This window comes from Pseudomicrostroma glucosiphilum (genome assembly GCF_003144135.1).
Source record: "Pseudomicrostroma glucosiphilum strain MCA 4718 unplaced genomic scaffold BCV69scaffold_5, whole genome shotgun sequence".
NCBI classification, from domain to species: Eukaryota; Fungi; Basidiomycota; class Exobasidiomycetes; order Microstromatales; family Microstromataceae; genus Microstroma; species Microstroma glucosiphilum.
This window is the reverse complement of record NW_020289917.1, coordinates 189250-202741: the sequence shown is the minus strand read 5'-3', so window position 1 is coordinate 202741 and position 13492 is coordinate 189250. Positions and strand designations below refer to the sequence as shown.

General features: G+C 56.5%; 4 protein-coding genes across 4 annotated transcripts; 3 read left to right on the top strand and 1 right to left on the bottom strand.

Annotated features, from left to right (window-relative positions):
* Positions 1-79: 79 nt before the first annotated feature.
* On the bottom strand, positions 80-3066 carry BCV69DRAFT_282059 (hypothetical protein). Its single transcript, XM_025492213.1, has one exon. It carries the CDS (start codon positions 3009-3011, stop codon positions 297-299), a length of 2715 nt encoding a protein of 904 aa, XP_025348482.1. The 5' UTR covers positions 3012-3066; the 3' UTR covers positions 80-296.
* Positions 3067-3929: 863 nt separating this feature from the next.
* On the top strand, positions 3930-7069 carry BCV69DRAFT_276818 (kinase-like protein; the record flags this gene model as incomplete). The annotated part of the gene is made up of 2 exons (XM_025491127.1): positions 3930-6218; positions 6293-7069. 2 exons carry the CDS (start codon positions 3930-3932, stop codon positions 7067-7069), a joined length of 3066 nt encoding a protein of 1021 aa, XP_025348481.1.
* A 477-nt stretch (positions 7070-7546) lies between these two features.
* Positions 7547-10693, top strand: BCV69DRAFT_282056 (hypothetical protein). The gene is made up of 3 exons (XM_025492212.1): positions 7547-7822; positions 7899-8548; positions 8646-10693. Exons 1-3 carry the CDS (start codon positions 7758-7760, stop codon positions 10484-10486), a joined length of 2556 nt encoding a protein of 851 aa, XP_025348480.1. The 5' UTR covers positions 7547-7757; the 3' UTR covers positions 10487-10693.
* Positions 10694-10836: 143 nt separating this feature from the next.
* On the top strand, positions 10837-13319 carry BCV69DRAFT_282055 (hypothetical protein). Its single transcript, XM_025492211.1, has 3 exons — positions 10837-11941; positions 12035-12565; positions 12651-13319. Exons 1-3 carry the CDS (start codon positions 10907-10909, stop codon positions 13137-13139), a joined length of 2055 nt encoding a protein of 684 aa, XP_025348479.1. The 5' UTR covers positions 10837-10906; the 3' UTR covers positions 13140-13319.
* Positions 13320-13492: the final 173 nt, after the last annotated feature.

Genomic DNA, 13492 nt, shown 5'->3' with positions numbered 1-13492 from the left:
GGCGGATCACCCTGAGGTGAGGCAGGGCATGGCATGGATGCTCAGAGTGGATCAGTCGGCTGTTCGTAGAAGGTAGTACGATCGTAGAAAGGCAGGCTGACATCAAGAATCGAAGCAAGCTTTGTGATGAGATGACCAAGCCGTGACATTGCTGGTTGTGACTCTTGCCCCAACACGAGGATCATGCCTCTTCCCAATTCTTCCCCACTTCGTCCCCCGACTCGAGTAAGGACTGTACGCACGCCGGATCAAAGACACTGAGAGCACTATAAATGTCATTCTGATCTATATGTGGCTCACCCCGAGCCCTCTCTTGTCCATGAGGCGTTCTCCTCCGCTTGTCTCTCCACCTCCTGACACTTCTGCAGCACTGCCATCAGCTTGAAATCATCCCTGATGTCGTCCTCTGTGAAGACCAGCCTTCCCTCGCCCACTTCTGGAGATGACCCATCTTGCTTCTCTTGACCCGGATTCGAGGTGGAAGGTACAGTGAGGTCACGCAGCCACTCCCGCACCCTCCTCGCATGTGGGACGCCCGCGTACTGACCCCCGAGCTTGGTGGGAATGGCGTGCAAGCCTCTGAGCAGAGCCGTGAAAGCAATCAGGTAGCTCCTCTTGAGATGAGATGAGTCTTTCTCATCGGCGAGGAAGGCGCTCTTCGTGTCAAGGGAATCTGCAACAGAAGGTACCATGCCTAGCTGAGAGCAGATGTGCTCAATCAGCGGCCATGCTCGAGGTGCATCTCTTGCCAGAGTGTCAAGAAGTGTCGTGTAGGTAGCGAGGGATGGCTTGACCGATAGCATCTGCATGTCCCGCAGGAATTGCAGAGCATGGTGAGAGCCCAGCGAGAGCTTTACATCGCCCTCAGTCCTGAATGCGTCGAAGAGAGGGAGCCCTGCCAGCATCTTTGACAAGTCCACCCTCTGATCTTCTTCGACTCCGGCGATTCCAGACATCTTGATGTACTGAGGAAGCAAGCCATTCAGCCAGGGATCGAAGGCGTAGGAGTCAAGCCTTCGCAGATCTCCACCACCGGACTCTTCCATTCGCTGTAGCCCTGCCATCCAGATTCGGTAGCACTGTGATGCCTTGCTCACAGCAGTCTGAAGGAACTCGTGCCGCTCCTGGTCGCTCTCCTTGAAAGCATCGACCCCGCTCAGTACATCTTGCACCAAGCAGCCGTTTGCCAGATTGAGGACGTAACTGGAAGGCCACAGAAGAAAGCTCGTCGACGTCAAGTCATCCTCTGTAATTGCAGGGGCCTGCTCACCCATGGCTTGGTCGAGAAGTTCCTGCGAAAATTCTCCCGTAGTGTGCCATGTGCGGGTGAAGTAGTGAAGTGCATCGCGGTACTGACGTCGATGGGCGAGGAGCCAGAGGTAAGCCATCTCCCAGAGTCCCTTTCCACCCCGGCCGGCGGATAAGATCTTCTGCGCTTCCATGTCAATGGGCGCAACGTCGCTTGGCAATCGAGCAGCTTCCTCGACGTTGACGCCTGAGCGGTCGAGCAATCTTAGTTGATGACTTGCAATAGCAGTCGCGATGGAATCGCCAAATTGATCGTTCTCGACGAGCCTGCTCATGAGATGAGCTGCCCGAGATACACCTTTGGGCTCCACCTCCTTGCCACCTACACGGCCCTGTGCGACAGTGGTCTCAAGCGCCTGCTCCTTCACATCACCAGGCAGCAGCGTCGACATCGCATACGAGCGTCTCTCCAGTGCTCGGCGATGCAATGTAGCAGGGTCGTCTCGCAAGCTGGAGGGAGGCATCGCTTCGCCGGCCGCCAGCTGATCTACGATGCTGCTGACCTTAAGCAGATATGAAACATGGGCTGAATTCCACTCGGGCGGGGTCCAATTGCCAGAAGCTGGCTTCTTGTCTTCACCTTTGTGGTGCGGCTCCTCGGACAGTCTCCTCAAGATATTGTGGAGATGCCCTTGGAGTCCTTGAGCCATGAGAAGTCGCTCGTCAGAAGGCTCAGAAGCCAGCTCTTCGAGGAGCAATCTCCAGGTGAAGCCGTTGATGGGAGGCAAGTAAGTAGGCTGCCAAGGATCTGACAAGAGCACCAGTTTGACTGCATCTTCGAATCTACCAGTAAGTGCAAGATGACGCAGAGCAATGTGATAGATCTGGCTCATGACCACGCGTCGCTGATCACAACCAATGCCTGGCATGTCCATATGGACGGCCAGTCTTAGCCAGAGATTGTAGACTCCGAAACTTTCTGGCACAGTCATGAAAGCATTGTATGCTGCCTTCGAGAAAATCTCACGCAGCCTTGGGTCTGAATGCCATTTCTTGACGAGTAGGATCTCGAGTACCTGCTGAAGGGTCTGAGGCTGCTTACTCGTCTTGCGGTTCAGCCAATGAAGTAGCTTGATCAATTTCTCGGCGATGATCTTCTTCTCCAGTCTGGACGAGTCCCTCCAAGATGGCATCATCTCCAGCCATTCCAATGCCTCGTGTCTCTTTCTCTGGGGGAAAGCAGCGAAAGCAGCATGAAGATAGCATATACGCGGCGGCCCAAGGGTAGAATGAAGCTCCTTCAACTGTTGAAGCGTAGTGTAAGCTTGGCTCAGCTGGTCAGGGGAGATGAAGTCTTGCTCCTCCCCACTTCCTGTGAGCATCTGCTGGAGGATAGTAGATGGCGAAGGGGCTTCATAGTTGATCTTCTGCTGGACTTGAGGTTGAGCGAGGTACGCATCCGCCCCTGTAGGTGACTCTTCCTCGAAGAGGGATGTGTCTACCGGTGTCGGATGGAGGTCGAGGTTGGAAGTGGAAGAGGAGGTGGAAGCCCATGAGGAACTGTAGGGGTCTTGATATGCGTACTCGAAGACTGGCGTGGTGTAGTAGCTGCGCTTGATTGTATGGAGACAAGGACAGCCGACTGGACGGTGGGCAAAGCCAAGGGCGACTGCTGGCCGCGGCAGGTCCGAGGCGCTTGAAGTCCGCAGCGACTGCAGCAGACGCTGTCGTGTCTGTCTGAAGCAGCTGCTATGCCAGCTCATTCCCTAGTGGAATTTCTGTGTCGAGAGCATGTCTAGGTGAATCTGGCGGTATGGCTGTACTGTAGTCTAGTGCAGGAAGATTCTTGCCCCGGGCACACGGAAGTGGCTTCGATCCGCCCAGGCTCCGCCATGTGCAGGCGAGTCTGGGTCGACTTCCGGTCAGGTGCTCCGCCTGTGCCTCTGAGCGTGGCCGTGTTTTGACTCGCGGCCGAGGCGAGTGTTGCTTTGCAGGTTCCGACGCCGACGCCGCCTCGCCTTCCTTCTTGGTAGCCATCACCATCACCAACACCATCCTCGTCATCAGCATCGTCGTCATCATCCTCACCGTCATCCGTCAATACCTCAGGGCAAAGGCGTCACCATCACTACTGGCTCTCACACTTCAACCTTTCTCCTGATCGCATATATACCCCCTTGCACTGTCCTGCAGATCCCGACGTCCATGGATTAAGCCAACCGTAGCCTAAACCTCTTCTCCGTTTCCCACTGTATCGCTCCACCCTTGGACAGCTTCGCAGTTGAACTCAGACAATGGCAATCGCATCCATGAGGAGAGCTCACGATATTCCACTCACCCCGCCGAGGTACACCTCCTCGCCCGCCCTACGCGGCAGCGGGGCGGCAGTGGGCGATACTCTCTTTGCAGGAGACTCGCCATTGCCTTCACCACCGAGCATCACACGGCCCACAATAGCTCACAGATCATTCCCGCACGAAACATTAGGAACGAACAACAGAGATGTAGACGACGGCGACCATGAAGATCAACTACAAGAACCACCTGGAGCTGACGAGCGGGCGAACAGCCGGCATCGTCAGTCCAGTCCTACTCCAGCCACGAGTGATTGGAGGACGAAGAGGGCTGACGCAAGAGAGAGGCCGGCCAGCCCCCATCGCAACTCTGACAGCAAGCCTGCAATGAGTCTTGCAGAGTCGATGGGAGCATCGCCTCCTCCAAGTAAGAGTGTGTACCCCTCTACGATTGCCTCAGCGTCCGATCGCCCTCGACTCGAAAGCAAGTTCGGCATCGAGCCACTGAGACCGTCAACCAGGCCCAAGATTGCTGCCCATGGCAGAGCCTTCAGTCACAACACTTCCAGAGCCCCGTCGGAGGAACAGCAAGATGTACCTAGAGTGGCCTCGTCTTCCTCACGGCCAGCCTCCTCGAACGCTCGCAGTGTTGCGTTTGCGAATCCCTCAGAGGCGCGTGTGTCGAAGATTGCTCCTCGCAGTAGTGACGAGGGCCAGGACGTGGCATCTCGTCCAGGCTCTTCGTTAGCTACACGCAGTCGTGAAGCTTCTCGCGATTACAAGATTGCCGATGTTGCTCTCGCCTCCGGGGCCCGCGTGAGCCGGAAGCGGGTTGCTCTTGAGGGTAATGAACCTCTCCCCGTCTCTCGAGCAACAGAAGAGCGGGCAGCATCAGCAGCGGAGGTCAGACAGTATTCCAAGGAAGAGGAAAGAGAAGATGCCTTCAAGGGCAAGTCAAGCGCAGGCAGTGACAGCGGTCCAAGCTCCTCGTCTCCTCATCAGCATGACGTGACCTCAGGCAACTCCAGCAAAGGCACGCACTCTGGCAGCTCCAGGGAAGACAGACCCTTCGCATACACCACGCCGGCCTTAGCGGCAGGAGCACGGAGTATGCGCTCGAGTCATACTGCCACCGCGGTCCGGAGTGCGGGCCGAACGCTTCGTAGGCTCGGTCCTGGCGAAGCTCGCCCAGCTCACGCTCGAGCTGTGAGAGTCATGGTGCCTCAAGGAGCTGCAGAAAGCGACGGCGAGGAAGAGGAGGAGGCTCCTGGGGTCGCGGTTGGCGTAGGTGCGAACGCTGCTGCGAATTCTACCGCAAGACACGAGGATGGCGCGATCAAGGTGCAGCCGGCTGTATTGACAGATCGAGATCAGCTGGCTAGACGATCCTTGAGCCCAGAGCATGAGGGCCATCCTCCCCTGCAGTCCACCTCAAAGTATATGGAGGGTCTATCGCTGCGACCAGGAAGGCCGACATCTCCCGACATGAGGTACGAGAGGCGTGACGTTGCCGAAGTCTCACTCCCAGTGCAACAGAGAGACGTTCGGCTCCAAGAGAACAGGGATAACATTGAACGATCAGACAACTCCCCAGTCGGTTCGTACAGCGCCACAGCACGTCCAATTGTTCATCGTGAGATTAAGACGATTAGCCCTCCGCCGATGCCACTTGGTGCCGATGAAGACGAGGAGGAAGACGACGAGAATGGCCAAAGAAAGGCGAACGGTCGGGATGTGCCACCTCCCAGTCGCAACGAGGCTTTCCCTTACGCCAGGAGGAGTCTCGGTTTCCTTGCTTCTCGGGGTGGGCTCGTGGAGAGAGATGAGATCAAACCGACTTCTGCTGAGGAGAAGGAGAACGAAGCCGTCCCTCCTCGAGCAGCAGCTGCCGCCGCTGCCTACAAGAAGAGTCTACAAAGTGTTTTGAATGCCAAGGTACCGATCCCGAGTACAAATGGCGGATCTCATATGTCCTCAATGGCTCAAAGACCACCTGCAGTCATGGAGAGGCAGCCTCTCTCCTCTCATCCTCGTGCGACGAATGGCAGCAACGCTCCCGTCGCCCAGGAGCCTCAGCGTCCGGTGGCTGCCATGGCTCCGCAGACCCCTGCGGCTCCCTTGCGTGATCCTCCGGCCAACGCAGCGGCTCCAGCCTCGCGAGCTATGCCACCTTCGCCCCTTTCTGCACCACCTGAGACCTATGACTTCGCCCGTCTGGAGCCCGCAATCGAAGCAGAGAAGAATCGGCTGTTGGATCTGAATGGATGGGATCCTTGGGTCCAAGCTGTCTTCGAGGAGGCCCAGAGACAGCGCTACAACGGCTCAAATTTCGGTGAGAATCTGGTGGGAAAGCCTCTCCCCACCCGCAAGGAGACGAAGTTCAGAGGATGTCGATACATGAAAGTGTCCAAGGCGGGAGACGGTGGCTTTTCTTCGGTGTTCCAGGTACTGGGGCCAACGATGATACCCGGCGCAAATGGCTTGGAGCCCGTACCTACAGAACTGCAAGGATGGTTCGCGCTGAAACAGGTCACCCTGAAGGGTTTGGAGCAAAGCTCAAGAGATGGATTGGTGCAGGAGGCGGAGTTGCTGGATGATCTCTCGCAGCTAGAACACAGTGAGCGATACCTAGTGCGATACTTTGGACACAAGCAGAATGGGGAGACCTTGAAGATGGTAAGTGCTGATTGGTCTTCGCATATGTTATTCCAGAGGCAATAGACTGATCCATCGTACTTCGCACTCGTTAGTTGATGGAGTTGGGCGAATCGGACTTCAACCGCCATCTCGTCGCCCATCACCCTCTGCCTCGACCGGCGCTGTCAGAGTACTACAAGCAAATGCTCGCTTCGGTCCACTTCGTGCATTCGGCCGGACTCCTACACACCGATCTGAAGCCGGCAAACTTCCTCATGATCCAAGGTCGCATCAAAATCATCGACTTTGGTATTGCTGAAAAGATCCCCATCGGAACCCTTCACATCCGTAGGGACAACATTGTTGGTACCCCGAACTACATGGCGCCCGAGACCATTCAGCAGAAAGGGGCTGAGCAGGAAGGCGTTGTGGCTTACAAGACCGGCAAGCCGGCAGACGTGTGGTCCCTGGGCTGCATTCTCTACCAGATGGTGTACGGCAAGACTCCGTTTGCAGATTTCAGCGGTCCAGCCAAGTTGAAAGCGATTACCAATCGCAACCACGTCATCGCATTTCCCACCAAGCGGCATCCCGACTGCGATGGGTCAGGCCCTTCGTCGGTGGAAGAGGTGGACGAGATGCTGATGGACTGTCTCAAGTCGACGCTGATCTACAGTGCAGAGAAGCGAGCCAAGATTCCAACCCTGCTGGATCATCCCTTTGTCAGAGACGACGTCACCATCGAGAGGCGCAAGCTGAGGAAGATTGTCTTGCGGATTCAGGCGTATATGCAGCAGGGAGGCCTTACCGACGACAACGTCGAGGAGATGGCCGATCGGCTGATGACGAATCTGCAGCTGGAGAGCTTCCGGCCCTTCTGCGAGAGTTGAGAGGGGGACAGCAACGGTCTTATGTCGGGCAAGTGGACGCGAGAGACTGCTCAAGAGTCCAACGAGATGCACGAGATCTACACTATCATTTATACCCGTCAGTGCGGCGTCATGTGCACCTCGCATCCACATCTTGATGCCTACCTGCCCTCTGGCTTCTGCCCTTGCAATATTCAAGGGTCCCTCTCACCCCAGCCTCGACTCCAGCTCAATCCTTTCCATCTATCAAATCATTCGCTTTCGATGTCATTTGTCTTTGTTTTCTATCTCTAACCTTGCATCGTAATTTCACATTGATACCCATGTCGAAGGGCTGTGTGCGGCTGATCTTGGTGCAGTGCCCGTGCTTGTGGCGGAGTTGAAGTGGAAACGCGACGCCTGAGCGGGTGACTGGCGGCCTGCCTCGCCTCGCCTCGCCTCGCACGGAACAAGAGGCGCGGGGGATGAGAGGATTGGATGCACCTCCCTTGACGCTCCCACCCACACCATCCAACCCTATCAGTCCCTTCATCAAGCAAATCAATCAATCCATCAGTCGTACCCGTCATTGTATACCGGTCACACGATACCATCTCATACCACCCTTCCAGCCTCGTCCGCAATATAGCGGTACACTAGGCTGCTCTGACCCACCGCATATACCCCGTCGAAGCGCGTGCGTGGGAAGACGCAATACGACTTGGCGAAGATGGCGAGCTGCAATCATCCCATCCATGTCGGTGGGATGTGCGCAGTTTGCGGCGCTCTGCTAAGGTGAGCCTGTCGATCTGAAAGCGCTCTCTTTCATACTCTTCAGAGCTGACTCGCCTGATTTCACTCCATCCCTCAGTGATGCGCAACAATCGCAATCCATCTCGATGATGCACGATACAGAGTCCGTCACCGTCTCGCGTCAAGAAGCACAACGCCTCGACTCAGAGTCCACGCGCCATCTTCTGGATCAGCGCAAGCTAGCCCTCATTGTCGATTTGGATCAGACCATCATTCATGCAACTGTAGACCCGACTGTAGGCGAATGGCTCAAGAGTCCCGAGAACCCCAATTACGAAGCCTTGAAGGGCGTGGGAGCATTCCGACTGGGCATGGATGGCAAGGCCGTCCTGGAAGATGGGACTGGTATAGGTTCTCGGTCGTCGTCTTCTTCGTCCACCTCCAAAGCGACCACTGCAGACGATGAAGGCTGCTGGTACTACGTCAAGCCTAGACCAGGTCTCGCCGACTTCCTCAAATCCCTCTCAGAGCGCTACGAGTTGCACGTCTATACCATGGGCACGAGGTCGTATGCAGACTGCGTATGCAAGCTCGTGGATCCAGACGGATCTCTGTTTGGGACGAGGATCCTCTCGAGAGATGAGAATGGCAGTCTGGTCCAGAAAAGTTTGACCAGACTGTTCCCGATGGATACGAGCATGGTGGTAATCATCGATGATAGGGGAGATGTGTGGAGCTGGAGCCCAAATCTGGTCAAGGTCATACCTTGTGAGTGGTCGTTGAACATGCTGACAGCTCAGCATTCCTCGAATGTCTGTAGTGATGCGTCCAATCTCTGAGCTCCTTCACCATACCCATCCCTCAGACGACTTCTTCATCGGCAGCGGAGACATTAATGCGACCTTCCTGCCAGCGGCTCCGGGCCCAGCAGCTATCGGACCTCCCCCTTCTGACGGAGCATCGTCCTCTGCCAATCCCCTCCCTACTGCCTCTCCCAGTGACGCAGTCATTTCGCCTACACCATCACCTCCCTCGTCACAGGGCTCAACGGAAGAACAAGCAGCTTCTGCAACCACCGAGCAGCTCAATGATGCTGCAGAGAAGGAAGAACAAGCTGCAGACAACGCGGCAAAGGCCAAGGCAGAGGAGAGTCAGAAGAGCGCCGTCACTGAGCAGCTAGGCTCCCGGCCTTTGGCTAAGATGCAAGAGAGACTAGACGAGGAGCTGGGTGTAACTCCGTCGCCGAGTGAGATTGGGGCAGAAGATGTGCAAGGACTAGTGGACGCAGTGGAATCATCTTCTGCTTCTAGTGCTCCATCTACGTCAGGCGAAGGACTAGCAAGCAAGTCCCCATCTCCACTGTCCCCTGCGACATCAGCAACCTCAGCAGCGCCTTCGCTAGAAGCTCCTGGCCCACCTCCTGCTAAGCCACAGCAAGCTGGCCCGCAAAGACCTCACGCTATCCTGAAGAACGACGATGTGGAGCTTCAAAGGGTGCAGAGGATTCTCGACTCCATCCACCAGCGCTGGTACGAACAATGGGACGGCAACGAGAAACTTAAACAGACGGCAAAGGGGACAGTAGCGGTAGATTCGAACACATTAGTCAAGCCAACGGTCATGGACATCATTGCCGACCTGAAGAAGGAGGTACTGCGCGATTGCGATATCGTCTTCTCAAGCCTCATCCCTCTCGGCGGTAGTATAGAGGACTCTGACTACTTCTGGCTCGCATGCGAGTACGGCGCCTCGTGCTCCGAAAAGCTGAAGCCTGACACCACGCATCTGATCGCAGCCAAGGGCGGCACAGCGAAGGTGAACGCTGCCCAGTCTAGGGGCCATGTTGAGGTCGTCTGGCCCAATTGGCTACACGATACTGTCGCGAAGTGGGAGAGACAGCCGGAAGCTTACTACCGACTGCCCCGAGCCCCTCCCGATGCTGAACCCCTCTCATCAGAGCAGCCCACCGATGACGAGCTTTTGACTTCTTCTGACGAGGAGGTGAATCTGACTGGGGGCGAAGGGGACGATGTTGCCTCCATAGGGCCGAGCAAAGACGGCGCTGAGTGGGCCGGACCTGGAGGCACGCTAGCTGGAGTGAACTGGGCAGAGGCGGACAAGGAACTTGAAGAGTACCTCAATGGCTCTGATGGAGACGAAGAGGATCTGGGTAGCGAGGACGGAGATGTGTCTGTGGCTGGCTACACCACTGACGGCAGCGTATCACGTACCCCGAGTAGGAGGGGTAAGCGCAGCCGTATGTCATCACCCTCAATTAATGGTGACGTCGTCAAGCAAGCCTCCAACGGGACCTCAGCCTCATCCAAGAGCTCTCCTCTCGTGCGCACAGCTTCGAGCACATCGAACCCCAACGGTAAGCGGCGCCGCGTGACATCCGGCAAGCACTCGGATGCGGAAGATACCGACAGTGAGCGACTACCATCTGCTTCTCGACTGGCAGGACGAGTCTCGGGATCCGCGACAGGTGGAGCTTCCAGCAGGAGCGGAACGCCCGCTGGAGATGAGACGGGGGCTAGCTTCATGCAAGATCTCGAGGATGAGATCGAAGCGGCCATGGGAGCGGTGTCCGACGATGGAGAAGGGGATGATGAGGGAGTCAAGGCGGATGGCTTTGAAGATGGAGAAGACGCAGGAGAAGCTGCAGCTTCAGAAGGGTTTGAGAAAGCGGGAGTGAGAGCGGATTGAAAGTCACCTCAGGAGGAGCCGGACGGACAGAAAGAGAGAGAGAGAGTCACGTCCGTCCAGGCACCCAAGCTACCCCTGCCCTTGCTTGCATACCAGTATCGTTCTCGTCTAGTGGTGCAAGTGTTGTACAATAGCCTCCACTTTCACGCCTTGTACTCCCTCAATGTGCTCTACACTTGCCTTTGTCACCTCGTTCTACTTTCCCCATCATTTTACCTTGTGACGTTTGATCGGGAGAGGTCTGTCAATTCGCCGGGAAGACTTTGGGCACAGACCTCCACACTGCTGCTTTTGTGCGGAAAGAGAGATTGACGGGCAAAGGAATATGCCGTACCGGCCTTCACCTTGACATTCTTGCCGTTCGTATGATGGATTGACAGCTCAGCTCGGGCTAGCTACGTCAACCCACTGAGATCCAGGATGACAGGCGCTTCTGCAGCATTCCTGCCTATCGAGCTCATCCCGGAGATCCTCTACCACCTCGCCCCACCCACCAACTCCTCCTCCTCCTCAACCTCCAGCACCACTGGCTCCAGCTCGGGCACAGGCGCCACCACTTCCGCATCCCCTCTTCGACCCCTCCTCAATACCGCTCTAGTAAGCCATGACTTCTACAAGCACACCGCTCCGCTACTGTACAATCGCCTCTTCCTCCGCTCTCAGGCACGAGTCGTATCCGTATTTCGCACCCTCGCCTCTTCTCCGTACCTGTGCAGTCTAGTACAGGTGCTGGAGCTGAGGGCGTACCCGCTGGGGATGGGAGCAGAACAGCTTGAGCGATTAGAGCGGGATGTGGGACGAGCACTGGGGATGATGCGGAACTTGAGGGTGTGCGTATGGACACGCATGGGAAGTCTGAATGGGAGGGTCTTGCCGGATCTACTGGGCGGATTCTGGAAGGGGGAGAAAAGAGGAGAGGACGAGGAAGAGGAGCTTCAAGAAACGAGGAAGAGCCAACTGCATACTCTGGAGCTTACGGGCAACACCAGGTTCTACGATGTGCAAGCTCTATGGAAGGGAAAGGGGGCAGAGACGTCCTTGGCGCCTAAGCCGCCGCCAAGCCGATCACATTCAAGCGACATCGCACTCGCCGAGCAAGTGCCGTCGATGGTGCTCGGCGAGTCCGATCAAACGACTCCACAATCTGTAGACTTGGCCCCACGTTCCTTCCCATTCCCTTCCCTGCTCCACCTCTCCTTTCTTCTCCCAGATCCAGGCGCAATTCGGGCCACCCTCGAGCTGTCCAAGCGCCGCCCACTCAAGTCCATCACGCTCCTCTGTCAACACACCAACGTCCTCTCTCCTTCAGACGTGGAAGAGCTGGCGTTGAGTGTGCAGGAAGTGGAGAAGCTGGTGCTGGTGGGATGCAAGTCGCTTGAGGGGGAAGGGTTGAGGAGGTTATTGAAGGGGAGTGAGAGCGGGGTGAGGATCTTGGGAGTGGAGGGATGCTCAGTGGTGAGTAATAGGCAAGGATGGGCAGCTCGTAACGGCGTCTAATTGGGCATCTCTCACCCTGGTTCTCTTACACCCCTACTCGCACACCTACAGCAACCCTCCGCCTACCCCTCCCTGCAGCCTTTCTTGGAAGACTCCCTCCGCACTCTTTCCCTCACACTCCCCCGCTCCGCCCTATCCTCACACGCAGAGTTCTACCAAGAGCTCAAAAGTCTCGTCTCCAGTCTACGCCTCTTGGAAGAGTTCACCTTGTACGCTCCGGGAGGCGTGCAGGCGGACGAAGAGCCGGCGAGTGGGGAGAACGAGATTATGTACGCTGGTCTGGAGGGGCTGGCAGATCTGCCCTTGCGGGTGGCTAACGGCGAGCAGAACAACGCCGTAGCCAACGACCCGCCCGAGAGTGGCTCACTGCACGATTACACGCCTCTGCCCAAGTATGTACCTCGGCTGCCGCTCTCCTTGCTGCGGGCCCTGCTGCAGCATCGACGCATGGCAGGAAATGCTGCTCAGCTGAAGCTGCTGCGGATACACGGCATCGTCTGCTCGACAGAGGGGCTAGGGTTGATTGGGCAGGCGGCAGAAGGACTGCAGGACCTGACCCTGCAGTTGGAGTACACGCCCATCGTGAGTGAAACGGGAAGAACGAAGGCTGCTTCGCGCTGTTCGTCTACTGACGGAGTATATCTCGTTGCTCGCTGTGACCACACAGCAAACACTTTCGATGTGTCTCTCCCCTTTGGCGCCTACCCTAGCCAGACTACACATCTTGTCTCGACCCGGATCCCAGCTAGAATGGCCAGAGAGCGACCTCCAACGGTTCGCCTCGCATCTTGTCAATCTGCCTCTGGCTGAGTCGCCGTCTGATACAGAGGCATTGCCGGAGACAGCACAATGCGGTCAAGGGGATGGAACGCATGAGTACATTCGGCCCGGAGCCCTAGTGCAAGTCGGCCTACGCAATCGCGTCTGGGAAGTCGAGCGGCGGTTGGTCCTCTCCCACCAGGACGCATTTCGGATAGGCTTGCCGAGTCGAGTGTGGGCACCAGACGAGCAAAAGAGGGAGCGAGGCGAGGGCGAGAGGAACGAATCGAATGGGCATGCTGACCGACAGTCACGATATCAATTCGAAGTCTCACTCAAACGGTGGGACGCCAGCGAAGGCAGATGGCCAGAAGCTTTACTGGTCATCAAAGCGTAAGGCATCTCCTCTCCATCCCTGGCAGCGTAGACTTCTGACAGTGGAGCTGATGTTGTGTCAGAAAGCAAAAAGAAATCGTGACGTCCGTTCGTTGTGGGATCCCAATCCGATTGTATCTCATCGTTAGGTGAATACTTAGAATTAGCCGTCATCCCAAATCAATTCGCCCTTGCAAGCTGTTGTGACTTTCGATGTCGATCTCTCTCTTCCCAATGTGTTGTAAATTCATCTAGCAATCGCGTGAATAGAAATGCAGAAAGAGGGGGGTGTCAGCCTCAAGGATTCGAACGGTTTACCCGCAGGTCAAGGGCAGTCGGATTCAACAATCCGCGCCCGCGTGTAGGCACTTCACC